This window comes from Gobius niger (genome assembly GCF_951799975.1).
Source record: "Gobius niger genome assembly, chromosome: 9".
Taxonomy (NCBI): domain Eukaryota; kingdom Metazoa; phylum Chordata; class Actinopteri; order Gobiiformes; family Gobiidae; genus Gobius; species Gobius niger.
In genome coordinates, this window is record NC_136860.1 from 33,351,873 (window position 1) to 33,373,870 (window position 21,998).

The following is a 21,998-nucleotide window of genomic DNA, read 5'->3' on the forward strand; positions in this document are numbered from 1 at the left end:
GTTATTTAGTTATGTTCAAGTATTCATTATTCACTAAACAGTTAAGCTAAACTATCCCGGGTTTGTTTTGTTTATTTGTTTGGTTGACATTTTCATTTAAGCATCACACACACACTATTTAGTTTAAAATAGTTTTTTTGTGTGTAAAATGTTTAGTTTGTAAAGCAACATATCAAATGGGTAATACTTACCACATGGTCACAAAGAGGAGGTGTGGCCTCTTCATCTTCTTCTTCTTTGGTTGTTTAACGGCGGATGCAAACTCAAAAGTGCATTTCCGCCACCCACTGGCTTTAGTGTACAATAACAGCGTTCATCCAAACTGCGTTAAAAATAGTCCCCACTCCGCTTCAAACCCAACAGTGATTGCTACTTCGACCCTCCTTCCTTCCTTCAGAGTTTTTACCAACTCCTCCTCAGTGATCCCATCCATGTTCATAAACTTCCTTGCCGCTTCAAGAATCTTATACATCTTATACAGTCAGTTTTGCTCTGTAACTCTGTCACACAATTTATCACCATTACCATAAACGCCAAAAATCCCTTCCGATCAATCATAATTACATTGTCATTTCGTTTCGGTGCATCATTTTCTTCACACACTTCGATCCGTTTCACTGCTTCAGCATACGTCACTTTTTTCTCCTTTCTCAGTTTATCAATTTTCTCTTCTGTGATTCTTCTGGGGCAAATGGCTGCCCCGACACGATGGCTGCCTTTGCAGTGCAGGCACTGTGGATCCTCGTCTGGCTTTTTACACTTATCGTCAGCACAGTCACTTCTTCCGCAGAAAACACATCTTTTAACTCCACGACACACAGCCCCCACAGGCCCATACTCTTGACACACAAAACGAGGTGTGGCCTCGTTGGGCAGCCATTTTAAAATCTTGGGGCATCCCATGGACCAGTCCATGTGCAGGGGGGATTGGTTTTGAGTTTTGTGTTTCTTTAACATTTGTTTGCTTCTTTTCAGTATTTTGTGTTTGAGTGGGGGGCAAATAGACAAATTAGGGGAGGAACGCCACGAGTGAGAATTTGTCTGTAAAAGAAACCTAACCTGTGAAGGTAAAATGTAAACTTACCTCCAGGTAGAAGGTACCTACCAGGGGAGGGGCTTCCTGCTATAAAAGGGTCGTGCCATCAGTCAAGAGGGAGACCATGTAGCTGTGTGCATGGGGAGTTTTTCCTCAGTTCTGTTAAGTTCTGTTGTATGATTTTGTTGAGTTTTTTGACAGTTCTTTTTTGTAAATATGTACAGTTTGATTTTTTTCCCCACGGTGCAATAAGTTGGGCTACTACGGATGTTTTGATTCTGCCTCCTACTTAACCACATTGGCCAGCTTTTCCACAAGTCATTTTAATGTTGTTCCTTTATTTTGCAAATTCTTATTGACAATGTTGGCCTGAAAGGGTTTAAAGTGCACTTAAAGCGACAGGGAAGAGGAAACAAAACAATTACAACAAATACAGTAAATACAGCAGAGAAATGTTGTGGCTTCTCTGCATTTTCATTACTAATAATTCTTTCTCTGATGCTTTATTTGAAAAACACAAATTTTAAAGAGATCTTAAAGCTTCAATTTGTTTCCTAAAGACGTCCCACTTTATTCATCATGTTCTTTACCTAAACGTCACAGTTAGTCAGCATAATTTGTGCAACGTAAATGTATAATTAATCAGCATGAAGCTTTTTACAAAGCCGATGCGTGAATTAAATGTTTAAATCCAGAATTAATGTCATTTTGGAAATAAATCTGCAGTTTATTAAAACACCTTTAAAAAGTGAAGAATAAGTAGAAGAAAAAGCTATTTTATGTCAACATATTACATTTGTTTGTGCAAATCTGGTCCTGGCTCCGAATTAGTTTTTCACCTCTTTATGCCAGTTTTTCTTCCTCATGACAATAAATCAGGCCACACCTTCATTTGAAATGTTTCTAATCACAACCACCCTAAAGCTCACGTTCATATAATAAGTTGTTCCTTTGTATTTGGGTTCAGTAAACAGTAAAGTATTGATTTCTTTGCTCTTGCTACAGTAGATTCTGTTTGTTCTGCACATAATAAATAAAAAGCTTCATGATTTGTTCGGACGTGACTTTCTTTCACTTGTTCCTCGTCCTAATAAAACACACACTCACATTTCTGGTCTAAAAGGTGAATCCTGCTGCTGTTTTGTTGAATGAGACTCTTTCTCTCAGAGCTGGGTCTGGACTCTACACAGAAACACTGTAGTTGCTGTTTATCGACGCTGCAGCAGTGCATTGTGGGTGATGTGTGCTCGTATCGGCTCGTGTCATAGCGCTGCCTTCAAACCTGGATCCTCCAAATCTGTTTTTAACTCTGCAGTTTGTGTTGACCTTTGTGCCAGTTTTTGTTCCTCATGACTCAGATATTACACAATAAATCAGGACACACCTTCATTTGAAATATTCAGTTTCACAGACTTCCAAATCTAAACCGCCCTCGAGCTCACGTTCATATAACAAACCCTTTAGGACATTACTGTATTATGGGGAAAACTGTCAACAAACTCCAGATACTGAGGGACATTAACAGGAAAGTCTCAGGTTCAAGGTTTGTGTAAATAAAGGACATTTTCAAGTCAAATCAAAAGCCTCTGACACATAAGAACAGCTTCTACAATAGTTTAACCTTGTGCCCTGTTATGGGAAACCTGCGTATCTGAGGGTAAACTTGTTGCGATCACTTTTTCTGTGGTTGTTCAAATCCCATGACAATTGTTTTTAAACATATGTGAGTTTCATTCAGTTCTGATCAAGTTTGACTGTGTGAGAGGTTTTGTGCCCTCTGGGAGTGCTTTGGAATAGACTATAACAGACTTCCATTATAAACTCTTTTTTTTACCTCCCATCTCTTAATCAAGGTTAAATTTGTCCTGCAATTTCCCTTTTTTATCTTATAAACCCTTTACTTTAAAAAAAAGAAAAAAAAAGTCATTATAAATTGAGCCCACTTTTAACCCCTTCCCTCCTGGCCTCTATTGCACCGACTAAATGCATCACTAAAGCATGTATGAAATCTTTTATTAAAATGAAAAAATTCTTAAGTCCCTGTCACAGAGTTTGAGAACCACTATCGAGCTTCAAATGCTTTACATCTCAATTCTCTTTTCTACCCCTACCCCTTCCCCTATAGCCCTTGCCCTTTCCCTACACCCTGAAACCAAGGGCTAAGGGCGAGGGTTGAAAAGACCGCCCTAAGAAATGGGACAGCCCTCCATTTGACTGTATTTACAAGGTTAGTAGCCTATGTAAAAAAACAAAAAAAACAAAAAAACAAGCCTACTTGTCTCTATAGCACGTTTCTACTGAACCAGTTCATCACTTGACTGACACTGTTTTGTAACACCTAAACAAAAGGACTCGTCTCATCCTAAATCCAACCGATTTGCATCTGTTTCTGCTTCATCCGGCGCTACATGCTCCTTCCCCGTCCGTGTGTTGCTGCTTCTACCGAGGTCGACCCGCTCACAGTGCGCACAGGGCGGGGACTGGCACCCGCAGCCTCCGCTCTGAGCCCCGGCCTGAGCGGAGGCTCAGACCGGGGCTCAGAGCACAGCGGCGCGGGCAGACAGACCGCGGGGAGACCGCGGGGAGACAGCGGGGACACAGCGGGGAGACAGCGGGGAGACAGCGGGGACACAGCGGGGACACAGCGGGGAGACAGCGGGGAGACAGCGGGGACACAGCGGGGAGACAGCGGGGAGACAGCGGGGAGACAGCGGGGAGACAGCGGGGACACAGCGGGGAGACAGCGGGGAGACAGCGGGGAGACAGCGGGGACACAGCGGGGACACAGCGGGGAGACAGCGGGGAGACAGCGGGGAGACAGACAGCGGGGACACAGCGGGGAGACAGCGGGGAGACAGCGGGGAGACAGCGGGGACACAGCGGGGAGACAGCGGGGAGACAGCGGGGAGACAGCGGGGAGACAGTCCTAAAAAAAAGGACTGACGTATTTGCTTGTAGAAAATACTTAAAAATTAGAACATAGAAATAAGTGGAAAGTACAAATGGGTTTAAATACGTGTAATGACTAATACTATTGTGGCTTCAAATCTACAAAGATGGACCTTCTTTGTTTTAAGACAGTGATGTTTTCAGTCATTTACTTTTCTGTAGTGAAGCCTTTAAAAACACACAGACAGTTTTATACTTTTTTACTTTGGAGACTTTATTTTTTTTTTAAAAAGGTGTGGAATAAAGTGTCTTATATTTGGCTTGAAAATGTAGGGAGTAAAAGTAAGTTCCTCTTTACTGCAGTAGTACTGTACTTAACTAAATGTATATAGTTACTGACCACTTCTGCATATGACCCAACAATAATAGAGATATTAAAGTATGAATCAGGCTAAACTTTCTATTTGAAACACTTAACCGCATCACTTTATTTGGAAATCTTCACAGCCCTGTTGAGTCAGAGTTCAGAGAGCTCAGTCCTGCTCAGAGCTGCTCAGACCAGGGGGTGGAGCCTGTCTCCTCCCACTGCAGACTTAGGTTTCATGTTTGTAGAAGTGAAACTCACACAGTCATTCTCACCGAGTGCAGAGATGGCGCAGAGAGCACTCAGTGCAGACGCCTTAACCTGTCCAATCTGTTTGGAAACACTGAAGGATCCAGTGACTCTTCCCTGTGGACACAGCTACTGCATGGACTGTATTCAAACCAACTGGAACCAAGAGGTGAAGTACAGCTGTCCTCAATGCAGAGAGATATTCACTCCCAGGCCTGTCCTGGCCAAAAACACAATGTTTGCCAATCTAGTGGAGGAGCTGAAGACGACAGGGCTCACAGCGCCCCCTGCTGACCACTGCTATGCCGGTCCTGGAGATGTGAGCTGTGATGTGTGCACTGGGAGGAAGCTAAAGGCGGTCAGTTCCTGTCTGCAGTGTTTGGTCTCTTACTGTGAGACCCACCTCCAGCCTCATCGAAATGTTGCAGGACTACAGAGACACCAGCTGGTGGCGCCCTCTGACAAGCTCCAGGAAAACCTCTGCTCTGAGCACAATGAGCTGAAGAAGTTGTTCTGCCGCACAGACCAGCAGATCATCTGCCTTCTCTGCTCTGTGGACCAGCACCAGGGCCACCACACAGTGACCTCTGCAGCAGAGAGGGCTCACAGGCAGAAACAGCTGGAGGCCAAGAGGGCTCTGCTGCAACAGAACCTCCAGCACAAAGAGACGGAGCAGGAGAGGCTCGGACAGGAGGCCCAGGACATCAGCCGCTCTGCCCAGACAGCAGTGCAGCGCAGTGGGGACAGCTTCAGAGAGATGGCCCTTCTCCTGGAGAAGAGACGCTCTGAAGTGGAGCAGCAGATCCGCTCTGAGGAGCAGATCCAACTGAAACAAGTCCAAGAGCTTCAGGACCAACTGCAGCGGGACGTCACTGAGCTGAAGAGGAGCATCTCTGAGCTGGACACACTGTCCCTCACACCGGACCACAACCAGTTTCTCCTGCTCTGCCCCTCACTGTCCATAGACTCAGAGAAGACCGAGTCCAGGCTCCAGACCAGACCAAGGACAGACTTTGAGGATGTGACCAGAGCTGTGTCAGCGCTGAGGGACCAACTACAGCTCAGTCTGAAAGAGTTTAATGTGTTTGAGCCTGAGCCCCGCTCCAGAGAGGACTTCCTCAGGTATGCAAGTGACGTCACACTGGACCCAAACACAGCAAGCAAAGAGCTGTCTCTGTCTGATGGAAACAGAAGAGCAACACGTGTGTCTGAAGTGCAGAGTTATCCTGATCACCCGGACAGATTTGATATTCTTCAACAGGTCCTGAGTACAGAGGGTCTGACGGGCCGCTGTTACTGGGAGGTGGAGTGGAGCGCGAAGTACGGGGTTTTTATAGCAGTGTCATACAGGGATATAAAGAGACGTGGACACAGCAATGAATGTCGATTTGGAGGCAATGATAAATCCTGGGCTTTACGTTGTAATATAAACAGTTACTCATTTTATTCTAATGATGTTGATTCCAAGGTCTCAGGTCCAATTTCAGACAGAATCGGGGTTTACCTGGACCACAGCGCAGGGGCTCTGTCCTTTTACAGTGTTAAGGACAAAACCATGAGCCTCCTCCACAGAGTCCAGACCACCTTCACTCAGCCACTGTTTGCTGGAGTCTGGCTTCCTAATTATTATTTAGACACTGTTCATTTCCTTAAACTGAAATAAATCCACTATTTGTAGTTGTTTTGCTGAGGTCGGGGGTTAAAGGTTCTGTCTGATCTTGTACTTGAGTCTTATTGAGTTTTATCACTGAGTTCGTTGTCTGAAATATGCAAATTTATGCAAAACACATGTAGGTTAAAACCAAACTGTGTCAATATGAGACTTTACTTCAACTTTCATCAGAGGTGGTTAGTGGGAAAAGTTCTGATTGCCTCTTTTGACAGTGACTTTTTTTGGTTGTTCTTTTCTTAATATAGTTTTTCCTTTGTATTTGGGTTCAGTAAACAGTAAAGTTTTGATTTCTTTGCTCTTGCTACAGTAGATTCTCTGTTTATTCTGCACATAATAAATAAAAAGCTTCATGACTTGTTCGGACGTGACTTTCTTTCACTTGTTCCTCGTCCTAATAAAACACATGCACATTTCTGGTCTAAAAGGTGAATCCTGCTGCTGTTTTGTTGAATGAGACTCTTTCTCTCAGAGCTGTAGGGCAGGGCTATAAATGAACTGAAGTGTATGAACAAATTCATGTGGAACAAAGTTTGAATAATAAATGATTTACTATATTTTACAACTGTCAAATAAGAGTCGTAAATATATAACCTGTCATATGAAAGATATTATTTTTCTACTAGGTTTAAAATATAAACTGTCAGGGCAATAAAATAAAATGGACAATTTTTACAGCGGTGTATTTATATTTTTTCCATCTAACTCCCCTTTACTTCCTTCAAACACAGGTGAATGAACTGCACGTTGTTTATTCGTCTGATCCAGAAACAATGAAGCCGACACTTGTTTTTCCTCAGTCTTACTTTGTTTTGTTTTTGTTTTGTTGCAGAAAGAGGAGAAAGCCATGATCGCCAAAATGAACCGTCAGAGGACGAACTCGGTGACGCACAACAGCGGACACTGGACGGACCGGCCGTTTTACAACCACCTCGGAGGAAACCAGATCTCCAAAGAAATGAAGAGGATGGTGAGGACATGCTTTTATTCACAAAGTTTAACAGGAAGGAAAGAAATCTCCAGGTGGAAAACTGATGACTGTTTATCAGTGATTCTCTCCACAGACTAAATATCTAAAATCTGAACCAGAAGCCACATCAAAACATCGGCATTTGATATATTGAATAATAATAAATTAACCTCAGAAAGTTTAAGGTGAGATGCTGCAAAACAAAACAAAAAGATACATTTTCAGGTTTTGGGCCAAATTGACAGAAAATCATTTTGGCTTTTCCCCTTTAACCCCTTACCGCCTGAATGTATTTCTAATTATATAAAAAATATATATTATCAGTGTTTTTGCTTTCAAGCTGATGCTAAATTAAGTGGACATTGTTAATTTGTATGTCGCAATTAGTACAGATATAGTTATAGGTATGTTGCAAATCGGCAACAACAGGCAAAAGTGGTAAATGTATTAAAGTGACAAAATGTGTTTGTTCTGAATGATTACAAATGTAAATGCACTGTAAGATACACTGAGCACTTGTGTATTCACGTTAGGATATTAGAACAGTAAACAGAGCTAACACTTTTCACTAAATACTTGTAAAGTGTTGATTTTGAGCAGCTGATGCCGTCCTGCAGCAGCAGCACTGGTAACAGGAAGGGCATCATGATTTTCAGTAACATCTTCATTACTGCTGTTCCTGTCATCAGTGCCTTCCCTGCTGCTGCTGCTTTCATCACCTGATGTAGGGAGGAGAAAAAAAGCACTTTATAAAGGTGCAGACAATTTATCTACAAAATATCTACAGTTTGTATGACTAATTATCATATTTTGCTCCCTTTCTTGAGGTTTTATAACACATTGTACATCAGATACCTCTATTTACCATTACTTATTTGCAAATTATATTATAATTGCACATTATTTTCGGACGTGGAATTCTTGTTCGTGGTCCAGTAGATCCACTTGGTGGTCGCTTTGCAAACAACACCAACGGTTTCATTTTGTTCTGTGTAAAAAAAGGGATAACTTTTTTTTATATCCTTGTATGTTATTGTTACAATGATTATAGAATTTCACTAAAATGGCATGTTCTAAAAAACGGTTTAGCGCTGTAATAAATCTAAATACTACTAAAATGCGGTCACTGTGGCCACCAGATGGAGCTACTGCAGTTTTCCTTTATGGCCTGATGTTGCCAATTTACAACGTACTGAAATCTTCAAATAACAAAAAAAAAATCCATCACACGAAGTTCATTCTGATCAACAATCTAAAGATGGAAACAAAGAGCTGCCACATGATTTTATTTTAGCACAACTCAATTTACATTTGAAGATTTCATCAAAGTTGGTGCCTCGATTTGCAGAAATGCTATTTCCGCTAAATAGCTTCCATGACCCGAGAAACTAGTGCTTGCAAAACGTTCCTAGGTACAGCATGGAGGTGCAAACAGGTGTCAAGGGAAAACATGCCTTATTTTAGCCACAGTCTGGCAAGAAGAGGTATGTCGTCAATATGTGCCAATAGGAGTTAAGGGGTTAACATCTGAACCTGAACCAAGGATGAAAACGCAACAAAAAAGTGACAAAAACACAACAAAAAAGTGACCAAAAAAAGCAACAAAGAAAAACAAAAGACACGGCAAAAACGCTTCAAATCACATGAATGTACAAATGTAAACACAACATGATTTTTTTTTTTTAAGATTTGTGCCTTGAACTACAGGCCATTTGAACTCATAAAATGTCTTTATTTATGTTTGTGATGTGATCCCATTATAGTGAATAGGACTAAAGGTCTGCTGGAACTGGAAGTGGAGTGATGATGTCATCACTTTTAACCTGCTGTAGAGCCGACCATGAGGCTCTTTTTAAACATCTGATCACACAGAAATATTACATTTACTGTGGATTTTCTTTAGTAATTCTTTTCTGAAATTAATATTTGTTTCATTACACAATGAGGGCTTATTTTAAATACAAAAATATCTTTTATATCAAAATTTTAATATCATTTTGCCTGGAGAAATAGTGACATATTCTAATTAGGTGTAAAACAGTTTTTGACCTTTTATCTGTTGTTATTTCAGCAACAGATTCAGATATTCATCTATTTTTGGGAAGAAGAAATACAAAATCAGGACCAAAACAAGGCCAAAACTGAAGAAAATTGCGTTTGTTTTGGCCTGTGATGGAGCGGCTCAGCTCCGTCCACATGGTTTGACTGTTTGCCTGAGTGTCACTAATGGCCGATGAGAGAGCGCAGGTGACAAAACGGGAGACTGTTTGTGCAACTAAACAGTGCAGCGTCGAACAACATTATGCAACTGTTTTGGTGATAATATGGCGATTCTTCCTGAGTGTTTTTCTTCACACATAAAGTCCTTTAACAATCACACACAGCTTCAACAAAGCCTGACAGACTCTCAGACCGAGAGCAAAGTTTCAATGCAGATTTTATGCTTTTATTATTTTATGATTTGTCAAATGACCCAACAGACCCTGGTTTCAGTCCTAAAGTCCATGTTACTGTGATAAACTGTGCACAACTTAGGCCCGTAAAATCTGTGCTCGCGCTTCCAGTTGATAAGTCAAAAGTCAAATCCAGGTTAATGCTTTATGACATTATCGAACACAAACAGAGTCAACATTGTGTTTCTCTATTTAATGCAAACTCTACAATATTAAACTGTCGTAAAAACACATTGCATGGGTTTCTCTGACATGGAAACAGATCTGCAGAATCCGGCTCGATCAGAAAACCTCGAGCTGCGACACTTTGACAGTAAAGTCTTGTAAACGTCCGTCTCGCAGTAAAAGCCCCGTGAAACGAGCCTTATCTGCCGTTTCCTGGGATTCGCTTCACTTTTAATCCTGACAACGTGTTTGCTGTAGATTTGTGGCTTTGACTTTTCAGTTTTGAGTCAGACTTCGAGAAATCCTAAGCAATTTTAACCCAAAGCATCATCTATGCGGCTTGTATCGCTCTCCCGGTGTCTCTATAGAGCTTATTAACTCCTACAGACCAGACGGAGAAGCACAGAGGCAGGAAATGCTGAAACCCGACAGAGCTCTTGTGTCAAATCTTCACAAAATACTGTCTCAGTCTTGATTTATGTGTTTCATGTTTTTGAAAGTGACTTGGTAAGAAAAGGGTGTTGCTTATTTCATCCACCAGAGGGAGCCCGAGCGCCATAAATAAACTACATCTTTGACATCGGCCTGTCCTAAGCACCCACATGTAAATACTTAGTCAAATAACAGTAATGTTGTTTGCAATGAAGAAATACAAATATATAAAACCGGATCTTCAAGCACTCTGATGAATAAATACTTGGTCCAAATGGGGGAAAATACAACAGAGAACTACCCCCCTCATGTGTGTTTGTGAACAACTGCATTGATCTAATTCTCTTCCTTTTCTTTAGGGTTTTGAAGACCCGAAGGACAAGTGAGTCTCATTTTTATTCTTTTTACTTTGACACTGTCTCTCAGTAACTCACACAGGAGCCTTAAACCACTTCTGACATGGATAAAACGCCTTCACTCAGGGAGCATTTAAACCAGTCAGTCTGCAAAGGAACATTTTATTTCTTTGCTCCTGAACTGAAACTCGATGTTGCTGATGCTGTTTCGATTGTAATTAGTCACTTCTTAATGTCTTTGAAGCACGAATAGATGAACAGATGTTGGATACGCATTGTTAAGCATCGCTGTATCCTAAAAAGAGGAAGTTGGGGCTTGTTTCCCGTAAGAAATCAAATGGATTGTTGAGCCATATTTTTTTCTAAAATGGAATAGTTTAAATGTGAGGCACACTACATTTATTGTCGTTTGAGCTCGTGTTATATCTTGTACCGTTTGTTTGCAGACACTTCATCTTCAGAAACACTCAGGAGAACCTAAACCCGGAGGACGAAGTGGACGAGTTTCTGGGTCGAGCCATCGACGCCCGGAGCATCGACCGACTCAGATCTGAACACGTTAAAAAGTTCCTCCTGACCTTCAGAGAGCCAGACCTCGAGAAGAAGGTGAGCGCTCATTTAAAAATCATTGCACTTCACTGCATGACGCCACCAGGATTTAACTGCTCTGATCTGACCTAAAGTACGGGTTTCTGTGTTATATAAAGCCTATATGTGACCGTTTGCAGCTTAGAGTAGCACATAATTGACCATGACAGACCAGTTTTCGGGGAGGCAGAGGAAGAGATCGGTCTGAGCGGAAACTAAAGGAAAATGTTTCAGATAGAAGAGGAGGACACGCCTTTCCTCGGGCCTTTCCTCTCAAAGAGAAAATAGTTCAGGACGAGCACTTTTGCTTCAATGCCTTAGTCTTGTCCAATATTGTTGTGATACGGGACAATTATTTAAATGGTAAAGACTGACAGCTCAAAATGCCAATCTGATAGCAAACATTGGCACGTTTCTTTTCTAAATCAGTCCTTGTTTGTCTCCCTCTGTCTCTCAGTAAATGCTAAATCCTTAAACACCTCCCTCTCTCTCTCAGTACTCCAAACAGGTGGACTCCAGGTTCGGGGCGTACGTGGCCTGCGCCTCCCTCGTCTTTCTCTTCATCTGCTTCATCCAGATCGTCATTGTACCACCGTAAGTCCGTCTGAACTACTACTTTGTTAGTGATATCGTCTGATTGTGATACATATAAACCACGGCAGCGATACTGAATGTCCCCCTGACGCTGAGAAACGTTTGGCTCGACTAGAAACCATCCATTTACTTCCCATCACTTCCCCATTATCTGCATAAACATAGACTTTACCATCAAGGGCCTTTGAGTTTAGATCAAATTTGTTCATCTGAAATTGACTAAAGTAGGTGTAAAAACATGCACATCTGCTGTTTATCGCCCTGTCCCTCCCTCCTCTTCCCTCTCTCTCTCTTTGACAGTGAGTTGTGCATATTTAAACTAATGCTTTGCCTCTCGCAGCTCCAGTTTGATGGTGGGCTTCTTCGCCTCCTGCCTCATTATTCTGACAGCTGTGATGTTCCTGTCCACCATCTACTGCTGCTACGGGGTGAGGCCTTAAAAACTGTACCATAATCACCTCACAGGGAAGGCGTTTTGAGTTTATCTTCCTTTGCACATGAAATGAGTTCATCGAAGCTTTGTAAAAACTGCAATATATGTTTTTCTTTCAATATTCTTCTTTTACTTCCAGCTCTTCCCGCTCCCGCTCCAAACCGTGTCCAGGAGAATCGTCCAGTCCAGACTCAAAAGCACTTTAGTGGGAGTCTTCACCATCATCCTGGTGTTTCTCTCTGCTTTCATCAACATCGTAAGTGCTAAGTCTGGCCCCCTCACTTCCCTCAACTTCATAATTACCGTGATTATCTGGAACTTAACCTCTTAACTCCCATCTGAACGTGTTTTCTCCAGCAAAAAAATACAAAAAAAATCCACAAAAAAAAGGCAAAAATCCACAAAAAAAAGGCAAAAATCCAGCAAAAAAAATGGCAAAAATCCAGCAAAAAAAGGCAAAAGTCCAGCAAAAAAATGGCAAAAATCCAGCAAAAAAAAGACAAAAGAGCAGCAAAAAAAATGGCAAAAATCCAGCAAAAAAATGGCAAAAATCCAGCAAAAAATGGCAAAAATCCAGCAAAAAAAAGGCAAAAGTCCAGCAAAAAAAAGGCAAAAGTCCAGCAAAAAAAATGGCAAAAATCCAGCAAAAAAATGGCAAAAATCCAGCAAAAAAAAGGCAAAAGTCCAGCAAAAAAAAGGCAAAAGTCCAGCAAAAAAAATGGCAAAAATCCAGCAAAAAAATGGCAAAAATCCAGGAAAAATGACAAAAATACAGCAAAAAAGTGACAAACGAGCAGCAAAAAATGTTACAAAAAAGTGACAATAATCCAACAAAAAAGTAACAAAAAAAGTAACAAAAGTGACATAAAAAAGAGACAAAAACACATAAGGGAAATAAAAAGTGAGGACAATGACAAAGAGGAGAGAATGCATTTGGTTTTGGCGGGTGGTCAGAGGTTGATTTAGTCTTAATCCTGACTCTCTCGGTCTCTCTCCTCAGTTCACCTGCAGTAGTCACGACCTGCGCGAGTGCATCGTGTCGGAGTTGAACGTTTCTCGTGACAGTGTGAATCCGTGTCACACTCACCTCCTGAACCTCAGCCTGAGCTCTGAGCAGAGCCCCTGTGCGCAGCAGGACAGTCCGGTCTGCAGCTTCCCAGAGGTAACGCTCACTATATTTATACTTTAGGAGACCAGGGGGCTGTAGATACCGCTCATTCATCAACACACACTGTGGATGCAACACTTTCAAGCCAGTTCTAATAAGAAGATACATATTGTTCCTGTTGAAGTGTCTCTCCTTAACCATTGTATTGTCTTGATCTCTTTGGTTTTGATTTAAATGCAAGAAATTGGTTTAGAAATTATCTCACAGATCGAACCCAGGCGGTTGTTGCTAAAGGCTACCAGTCTGAATTTTTATGTCTTAAGAAAGGTGTGCCTCAAGGGTCAGTTTTAGGACCACTTTTATTTACAATGTATATTAACTCTATTGGTGATAACCTAAAACAAAGCTCCATTCATTTATATGCAGATGACTGTACTCTATGTCGCCCTCTGCTGCACGAGCAATTCAAAATAACAACATGACTTCAATTTGGTTCAACAAAATTTTACTGACTTGAAAATGTTGATGAACTCCTCGAAAACTAAATGCATGTTGTTCTCTAGAAAACAGTCGGTTCTGTCACAGAACGTGTCAGTCTCTGCTTTAGACGGTTCCATTATTGAGAAAGTGCCATATTTTAAATATCTTGGCATCTGGATTGATGAGAGGCTCTCATTTACTAAACATGTCCAGGAGCTAACGAACAAACTTAAAGCAAAGCTGTCTTTTTTCTACAGAAACAAAAACTGTGTCCCTCCTAACAAGAGACAACTGTTAATCCAGGCTACCTTACTTTCAATTTTGGATTACGGTGATGTCAAATATATGCATTCCACTGCATCTGTGTTGAAGCCTCTGAATGCAGTTTTCCATTTAGCCATTAGATTCATCACTGGAGATGGTTATAGGACCCACCACTGTGATCTTTATGCTAAAGTGGGATGGCGATCTACAGAAGCAAGGAGGGAGCAGCACTGTCTGCTGTTTATTTATGAAGCTCTTCTTAGTGTCCTTCCTGATTATTTGTTTAATCTTATAAATGTCAGGTCAGATGCTGACCCGCTGAGGTCTCAGGACATTTTGACTCTCGAGTCTCACCGTGTAAAGACAGAATGGGGAAAGAAGGCCTTTTGCTACTTCACACCAAATGTCTGGAATGAGGCACAGAAAACCTTTTATGTGGATCATCTCATGACCTTCCATCAGTTTAAATCCCTTGTAAAGGAGTTTCCTCCATGTGACTGCTCTTGTTTTTAAGTTTTACACATTTTCTTAGTATTGTGTTATAGTCTAATCGTTCCACTGTTGTCTTATTGTTAACTGTTATTTACCTTGTATGTTTTAACAGGTCTGAGACATTGAGTCTCAAGAGACCACCTGTATAAATAAAGAATAATAATAATAACCTCTGCCGTCTTTCTCCTCTTTCTTTGCAGTACTTCACGTTGTGCGTCCTCCTCAGCCTCCTGGCCTGCTCCGTCTTCCTGCAGGTGTCCAGTATTGGGAAGCTGTGTCTGATGCTGGTCATTGAGCTGCTGTACGTCCTGGTGCTGGAGGTGCCCACGGTCGGTCTGTTCGACAACCAGGACCTGCTCATCACGGCCAACGCTCTCAACGCCACGTAAGTCACTTCTCACTTTAGATTTGTTTGTTTTTTTCACAGCAACATAACAGGCTCAAGGTGAGTCTCCTCTTCAGCCACATGAGCATCATTAACCGTCATCATGACCAGAGCAGTGGCACAAATGAGCCGTTCTGATGTACAGGCAACAGATGCTAAAGCGAATGAGCTAACGTTAGGCAGTAAATCGCTCCACTTTCCCTCCTCTCACCTTTATATTTCTGTGTTTGCAGTTGTGCGGTGGATCTGAAGGTCCCGCTGAAGATCATGACTCCAGTGGTGCTCACCGTGTTTGTCCTGGCCCTGTATCTTCACGCTCAGCAGGTGGAGTCCACGGCCAGACTCGACTTTCTGTGGAAACTGCAGGTCGGTTTATGAGAAACACTTTGTAGCTTAATATACTCAGTTAATTGTATATGATCCAATTGGTCGACTCGAATTATAAATGTCCTGTTTATCACCTATCAATGTATTAGACTTCATCAGAGCATGTGGTTGTTTTTATATATATGTTGTTTTATTAAGCCTTAATTATTATACCAGCAACTTACTACAACCTTTACTTTTCAGGTCTGAGCCTTTATTTTGAAATGTATGTCAAAGTAAAACAATTTATGGATATTACTCTTCAAAAGCTTCTACAGTTTTCAATGTAGTGACACTAAATTTACACCAGTTACCAATTATCATACTAGAAACTTACTACAACCTTTACTTTTGAGGTCTGGACCTTTATTTTGAAATTTATATCAACAAATATGTTAATATAAATGTCAAATATGACAATTTATGGATAATCTTCAATACCTTCTACATTTTTTACTGTCGTGGCACCAAATTATCATACCAGCAACTTACTACAACCTTTATTTTTTATATCTGGACATTTATTTTGAAATATATGTCAATATATGAACATTTGTGGATATTACTCTTTATTAGCTTCTACAATTATGACTGTATTTGCACTAAATTGGCACCAGTTATTAAAATACAAAAAAAAATGCTCAAGAAAAAGAAAATAATGTAATTGTGACACCAACACCAACCAATTATTGTTTATTACTTTTCGACGGCTGCATTAATTTTCAATATTTCGGGTTATTTTATTAGATTTGAACCAAATGTCCACATGAATTAACTCCATGACAAGGTTTTGGGATTGTTCCAAATGTTTATGTAACAAAAGTAAGTGTATATCATCAATAAAGATGACTTTGAAGAAGAATCAGGAAAGAATTCACAAAATAATGTACATAAAAAAAGAAAAGAAGCGGACCCAAGACAGAACCTTGTGGTAAACTTTGAAGAATACATAAAAACTCTTATTGGACGCTCACCATTGTGACCTGGACTTGTTTTCAGGCCACAGAGGAGAAGGAGGAGATGGAGGAGCTTCAGGCCTATAACCGGCGGCTCCTGCACAACATTTTACCCAAAGACGTGGCGGCGCACTTCCTCCAGAGAGAGCGGCGGAATGACGAGCTGTATTACCAGTCCTGTGAATGCGTCGCGGTCATGTTCGCCTCCATCAGTAACTTCTCCGAGTTCTACGTGGAGCTGGAGGCCAACAACGAGGGAGTGGAGTGTCTCAGGCTGCTCAACGAGATCATCGCGGACTTTGACGAGGTTGGAACGCACTTGTTATACTTATTATGAGATCGATTAGATGTTTGGAGAAGGAGACGGAGATATGGGCTTCTTCTGTTCACGTTTTGAAGGTGGAGCATCGTCACATTCTGGAAACAATCTCAAATGGCAGTTTTCATTCGTAACTAAACTAAAATGATTGAACTCTTCCTCGCCCTCTGCAGATCATCAGTGAGGAGCAGTTCCGTCAGCTGGAGAAGATAAAGACGATCGGCTCCACGTACATGGCGGCGTCTGGTCTGAACGACTCCACGTACGATAAAACCGGCCGCTCTCACATCAGAGCCCTCGCCGACTACGCCATGAGACTGATGGACCAGATGAAGTACATCAACGAGCACTCCTTCAACAACTTCAAGATGAAAATAGGTACAGTTGAAGGCGGGGAAGTATATGGACACAGGAAGGATCAACGTATAGAGAACGAGCGCTGTCTCTCGGTTTTCAAACCAATTCTAAGCAAGACTCAGTAGTTCAACAACACAGGGCAAACAAAGGACCAACCCGGGACTAATACTGGATTAAACCAATGCTAAACTTTCATGTAATATTCAAGCCATCTCTTAAACCAATCCGGATTTGACGTCTAAACTCTACACAAGAACAAACCAAACCTGTGTACGTTTAATCGACAAGAAGATTTGTCATCATTTTTCTTCAAAGTAATATTTTTGCAGACTAAAATTAAACTAAAACTAAAGTAAAAGTGGTTAATGAGACTAGAACTATGACTAAACTCTGCTGACTAATAAAAACTAAGTAAAAATGAAAAGAAGAGAAGAGAATAAAATAGTCAGTGACACAATCTGAAGGAACAGGTCTGTGCTTTGTTCCTCTGGGAGATTCTCCGTCAACACAATCTCATTATGTTTGAATACAATAATATAAATGTAAGGTTGAATGAATACAATTTTAGATTTAGTCGACTAAATTCTTATGAACTTTTCGTCGACTAAAAACAATGATTTGACTGAATCTTGACTATAAGTCACTAACTTTTTATAAAAAGACTAAAACTAAAGCTGAATCAAATAACCTGGTCAATATTAACTGCTTACCAGATCCAGACAAGGGTTAAACCACAGCAAAAAAACAGATTATAGGCCCTAAGAAATCATGAACATATCTGTCTTCATAGGGATGAGTTTATTGGCACATTTGGTCTATAAAACCCTACATGGACTAGCCCCATTACAGGAGTTTATACAGCTGAATGTCAATACAAACACACGCTCATCAAGCAGAGGAGACTGTAAAATCCCATTTAGAAAGACTTCTTTTGGACAATCTTCCTTCTCAGTACGAGCAGCTCACTCCTGGAACTTGATCCCAACTGAACTGAGGAACCTGACCTCATTCCACACTTTTAGAAACTCTGTGAAGAAGTGGCTTTTGGACAATCAGACATGTGAACACAACATGGTCTAGAGTCACCACTGATGCATGTCTCACTGTGTGGAAGATTGTGGTGTTTTGTGTATTGTCCCTTTCTGATCTTTTATCTGTGAACATTTACCTACTTTTTACATATTTATTGTTATCATTCATCATTCACTGTCTTCTTATGTCTCTGTGATGGTGTTTTTGCTGTATGTTTGTGCCTGATGTTTGTCCTGTCATGACGTCAACCTGCCATGGGACGACGGATGAAAATGAGCCTATATGGCAAACTCCGGCACATTTACATGTTGAAGAAACACATGTTGATTAATGTGCACTGTCCCAATTCAAATAAAGATAATCCTTTATTGATCTCACAATGGAGAAGTTCACTTGTTACTCACTACTAGAAAACAATCCCGTATAGAGCCTTTAAAGCCAGTTTTTAACGTAGTTAAAGTAGTGAATAATAATGACATGGGACAAAACCAGTTCTGAATCAGCATGACTTTGATTGAACCATGTAGTAAGTATTTATACTACGTTTGATTTGTGGTTTCTTCTCCTCGCAGGCCTGAACATCGGTCCGGTCGTGGCGGGAGTGATCGGAGCCAGGAAACCTCAGTACGACATTTGGGGGAACACGGTGAATGTGGCGAGTCGAATGGACAGCACTGGGGTCCCGGAGAGGATACAGGTGACTGACCTGAAGATGGACATTGAAACATTTACACTTTATTGCATTAAGTTTGATCAAAACCTTTAACACTCTTCAACACTCAAAGTGGCTTTTCATGGCATTATCAAAGCTTCGTGGTGGGATCATTTTGTACTGTTTTGGTTGTGTCACTGCACAGAGAACACATGGATTAGCTCTATTGACAGAACTATAAAACACACATGATAAATCACTGTGGGACTAATCAGCGTAGACCGGGTTAAATGCACGTTCTTCTGTATCGGCTTATTTGCTTCCTTACATTTGGCCGCAGCCTCCCTCTGCACTTCACACATGGGCGGCTGTTCTGGATAATATAGGGCTCCATCAACGTAATGAAAAAGGCTAATTACATGCGCTCGTATTAGTCTCCCTCTATCAGCTGTGGAGTCATTACAGGGCCCGTAACTCAGAGACCGAGAGCTTTGATTTAGGCCTAGATGTCATTTTCGGCTGCAAAGGCATAGAAGAAACACAAGGAAATGGTGACATAAAAAGAGTTATTTATAACAGTGGGGCTGGATAATGGTTAGTGGCACAAAGAAGTCATTGATTGTGTGTTTTTTGTCCCAAACTAAGATGCTTTTTTAACCTCTTACCACCCGCCTAAACCAAATGCATTCTGTCCTCTTTGGCCTTTATATAGGCCTGTGTAAACACCTCATTTGAAAGACCCACAAAATTAATCTTTTTCCTTGCGTTGTTGCTGTGTTGTGTCACCTTTTGCATGTTTTGTTTTTCTTTTTTTCATTTTTTGTCACATTTTTGTTGAATTTTTGTCATTTTTTTGTTGAATTTTTGTTGAATTTTTTTTCACTTTTTTGTTAAATTTGTGTCATTTTTTGTCATATTTTTGTTGAATTTTTGTTGAATTTTTGTTGAATTTTTGTTGAATTTTTGTTGAATTTTTGTTGAATTTTTGTTGAATTTTTGTTGAATTTTTGTTGAATTTTTGTTGAATTTTTGTTGAATTTTTGTTGAATTTTTGTTGAATTTTTGTCACATTTTTGTTGAATTTTTGTCAAATTTTTGTCACATTTTTGTCACATTTTTGTTGAATTTCTGTCATTTTTTTGTTGAATTTTTGTGGAATTTTTTTTCACTTTTTTGTTAAATTTGTGTAATTTTTTTGTCATATTTTTGTTGAATTTTTGTCACATTTTTGTTGAATTTTTGTCACATTTTTGTTGAATTTTTGTCACATTTTTGTTGAATTTTTGTCACATTTTTGTTGAATTTTTGTCACATTTTTGTTGAATTTTTGTCACATTTTTGTTGAATTTTTGTCACATTTTTGTTTAATTTTTGTCATATTTTTGTCATATTTTTGTTGAATTTTTGTCACATTTTGTTTAATTTTTTTTTAATTTTTGTCATTTTTTTGTTTAATTTTTGTTTAATTTTTGTTGAATTTTTGTTGAATTTTTGTCACTCTTTGGTTGAGTTTTTGTCACATTTTTGTCACATCTTTGTTGAATTTTGGTCACATTTTTGTTGCGTTTACATCCTTGTTTTCTTCTCATTTTTCGTGGCTGTTTTGGTGATTTTTTCCCAAGAAGCTTTTTGATCAGGGTAAAGCCAAACTTTAGAAAATGGGATCCGTTTAGGTGGGAGTTGAGAGGTTAAAGTGATTAAAGGAAAAAAACCTCAAACTGCTTTTTTCTTGAACTCCATTTCCTTCTCCGTGTCTCCAGGTCACCACAGATCTCTACCAAGTGCTGAACTCTTATAACTACACACTGGAGTACAGAGGAATCGTCACCGTCAAAGGAAAAGGCGACATGATGACGTACTTCCTCACCGCGGGACCCCCCAACAGCTAACCCTCGCTCACGGACCCTCGCTCGCTCCAGCTTCTGTGGATCTTTTAACACCGTCGGACCTTTCGTAAAACACACGGCGAACTCTGAACTTTTCCTGCTGCGGGTGTTTCCAAAATGGCCGCCGCGTGTTGGATGTAACTTTTCCCCTCCTGAAGCGAAACGTGGGGAAAGGATGAGCTGCTCCTAATGTCGAGACCAAAGATTTCAGGACGAATCGTGGACAGAAGAGACGGCATGTTCCTTTTTTTTTTTTAAAGCTCTTATTTTGAAAGGCTGCACATGTTTACTTCCTGTTTCGCCAGCAGCACTAAAAAGGATGTCAGGAGAGCTTTTATACACCTGTTTTTTTTGTTTTGTTTTTGTTTTGTATTTGACTGGCACCGAGCGGCTCGTGCAAATATTTTGAAATGAGTCTATATTTTGTACATTAATATATGAGAGAGCTAACTTTAAACACCAGAGCGTATTCTTCAGATGTACATAGTCTTTTTGCCGGGGGAGGTTTTTTCCGAGCTTTTTTTCTGACACTTTTTTGAATCTAGTCTGATCACGTGGGGTCAGTGCTGCGTTCGTGTGGTCCCAGGAAAGTAGGAAATGACAGAGAAGTGACGTCCAAAGCTGAATTGAAAGACTATTTGTCGTATTTCCAATGAGGTTTAAAGGGTTTAGTCCATTTCATGCTCCATCCATAGAGCCATAGGTTCCATAATGTCTCACAATGAGAGAGTTTAGGCTCTGGACGTGTCCCTTTGTCGACCTATTGATTTTTTTTCCCCCCTATCTTTCCTTTTTTCATCCATAAACAAAGTGGTGATGCATATCAGTAACATCAGGCACATTTCTAAAACAGTCGGATAAACCAGGTACAGGTAAACCACAGGGAAAAGCTCTTTTCTTTAAGCTCTTCACCCCCGCCTTAAACGGGGCCATTTTCTCCAGTTCGCCTATAGGCCAGGGTAACGTCTCATCACATCAGAATCAACTTTTTTGTTTCTCTTTTTGTCACTTTATTGTTGAGTTTTCATCCTCGTCGCTATTTTCATGATTTTTTTTTTCAAGAACTGGAGATAATGAGCTCAGTTCAGGTGGAGGTTAAGAGGTTAAAGTGGACATGTCCTGCATATGGAGCTTAAAGATAGACTTAAAAACATTATTTTAGGTGCTTCGCCTTTTATATTGTACGTTTTATAATTTGAAAATATGTCTCTGTAAGAAATAAATGGTAACAATGAAATGCAGGTGAAAGAGCTGGTGAACATCCTGACTGGGGCGCCTCCTGCTGGCAGCTATAGGAATCACTCTCTGAGAAAATGACCTCCAGGTTGGATACGGCGTGTGAGCAGCTCCAGCAGTGCGTGATAAACACACGTCACAGCATCAGTTTTCTGGCCTCTATAAAATGTAGCCACACTTTTGAACGGCTCTTTGACACAAACAGATCTCAGAGATTCGATTCCCACTAAAGAGCCACAAATCAACCCCAGTTTTAACCCATAGTGA

The 21,998-nt window shown here is 40.5% G+C and overlaps 2 protein-coding genes across 2 annotated transcripts; both read left to right on the forward strand.

Moving 5' to 3' along the window:
• Positions 1-4,564: 4,564 nt before the first annotated feature.
• Positions 4,565-6,466, forward strand: LOC306967609 (tripartite motif-containing protein 16-like). The gene has a single exon (XM_079562691.1). The coding sequence runs from the start codon at positions 4,576-4,578 to the stop codon at positions 6,199-6,201; it is 1,626 nt and encodes a 541-aa protein (XP_079418817.1). The 5' UTR covers positions 4,565-4,575; the 3' UTR covers positions 6,202-6,466.
• Positions 6,467-7,044: 578 nt separating this feature from the next.
• On the forward strand, positions 7,045-21,256 carry LOC306968125 (adenylate cyclase type 5-like). Its single transcript, XM_079563429.1, has 13 exons — positions 7,045-7,177; positions 10,587-10,609; positions 11,030-11,189; positions 11,668-11,765; positions 12,106-12,193; positions 12,338-12,454; positions 13,199-13,360; positions 14,743-14,927; positions 15,161-15,293; positions 16,293-16,556; positions 16,742-16,946; positions 18,530-18,654; positions 20,370-21,256. Exons 1-13 carry the CDS (start codon positions 7,055-7,057, stop codon positions 20,496-20,498), a joined length of 1,812 nt encoding a protein of 603 aa, XP_079419555.1. The 5' UTR covers positions 7,045-7,054; the 3' UTR covers positions 20,499-21,256.
• The last annotated feature ends 742 nt before the right edge of the window (positions 21,257-21,998 follow it).

Excerpts from the sequence above, each read along its gene's own strand:
- LOC306968125 (XM_079563429.1), top strand. The coding sequence starts at position 7,055 with ATGATCGCCAAAATGAACCGTCAGAGGACGAACTCGGTGACGCACAAC. Across the intron at positions 12,455-13,198 it reads TCTCTGCTTTCATCAACATC|TTCACCTGCAGTAGTCACGA; the intron begins GTAAGTGCTAAG and ends CTCTCTCCTCAG. Across the intron at positions 16,947-18,529 it reads CAACTTCAAGATGAAAATAG|GCCTGAACATCGGTCCGGTC; the intron begins GTACAGTTGAAG and ends TTCTCCTCGCAG.
- LOC306967609 (XM_079562691.1), top strand. The coding sequence starts at position 4,576 with ATGGCGCAGAGAGCACTCAGTGCAGACGCCTTAACCTGTCCAATCTGT.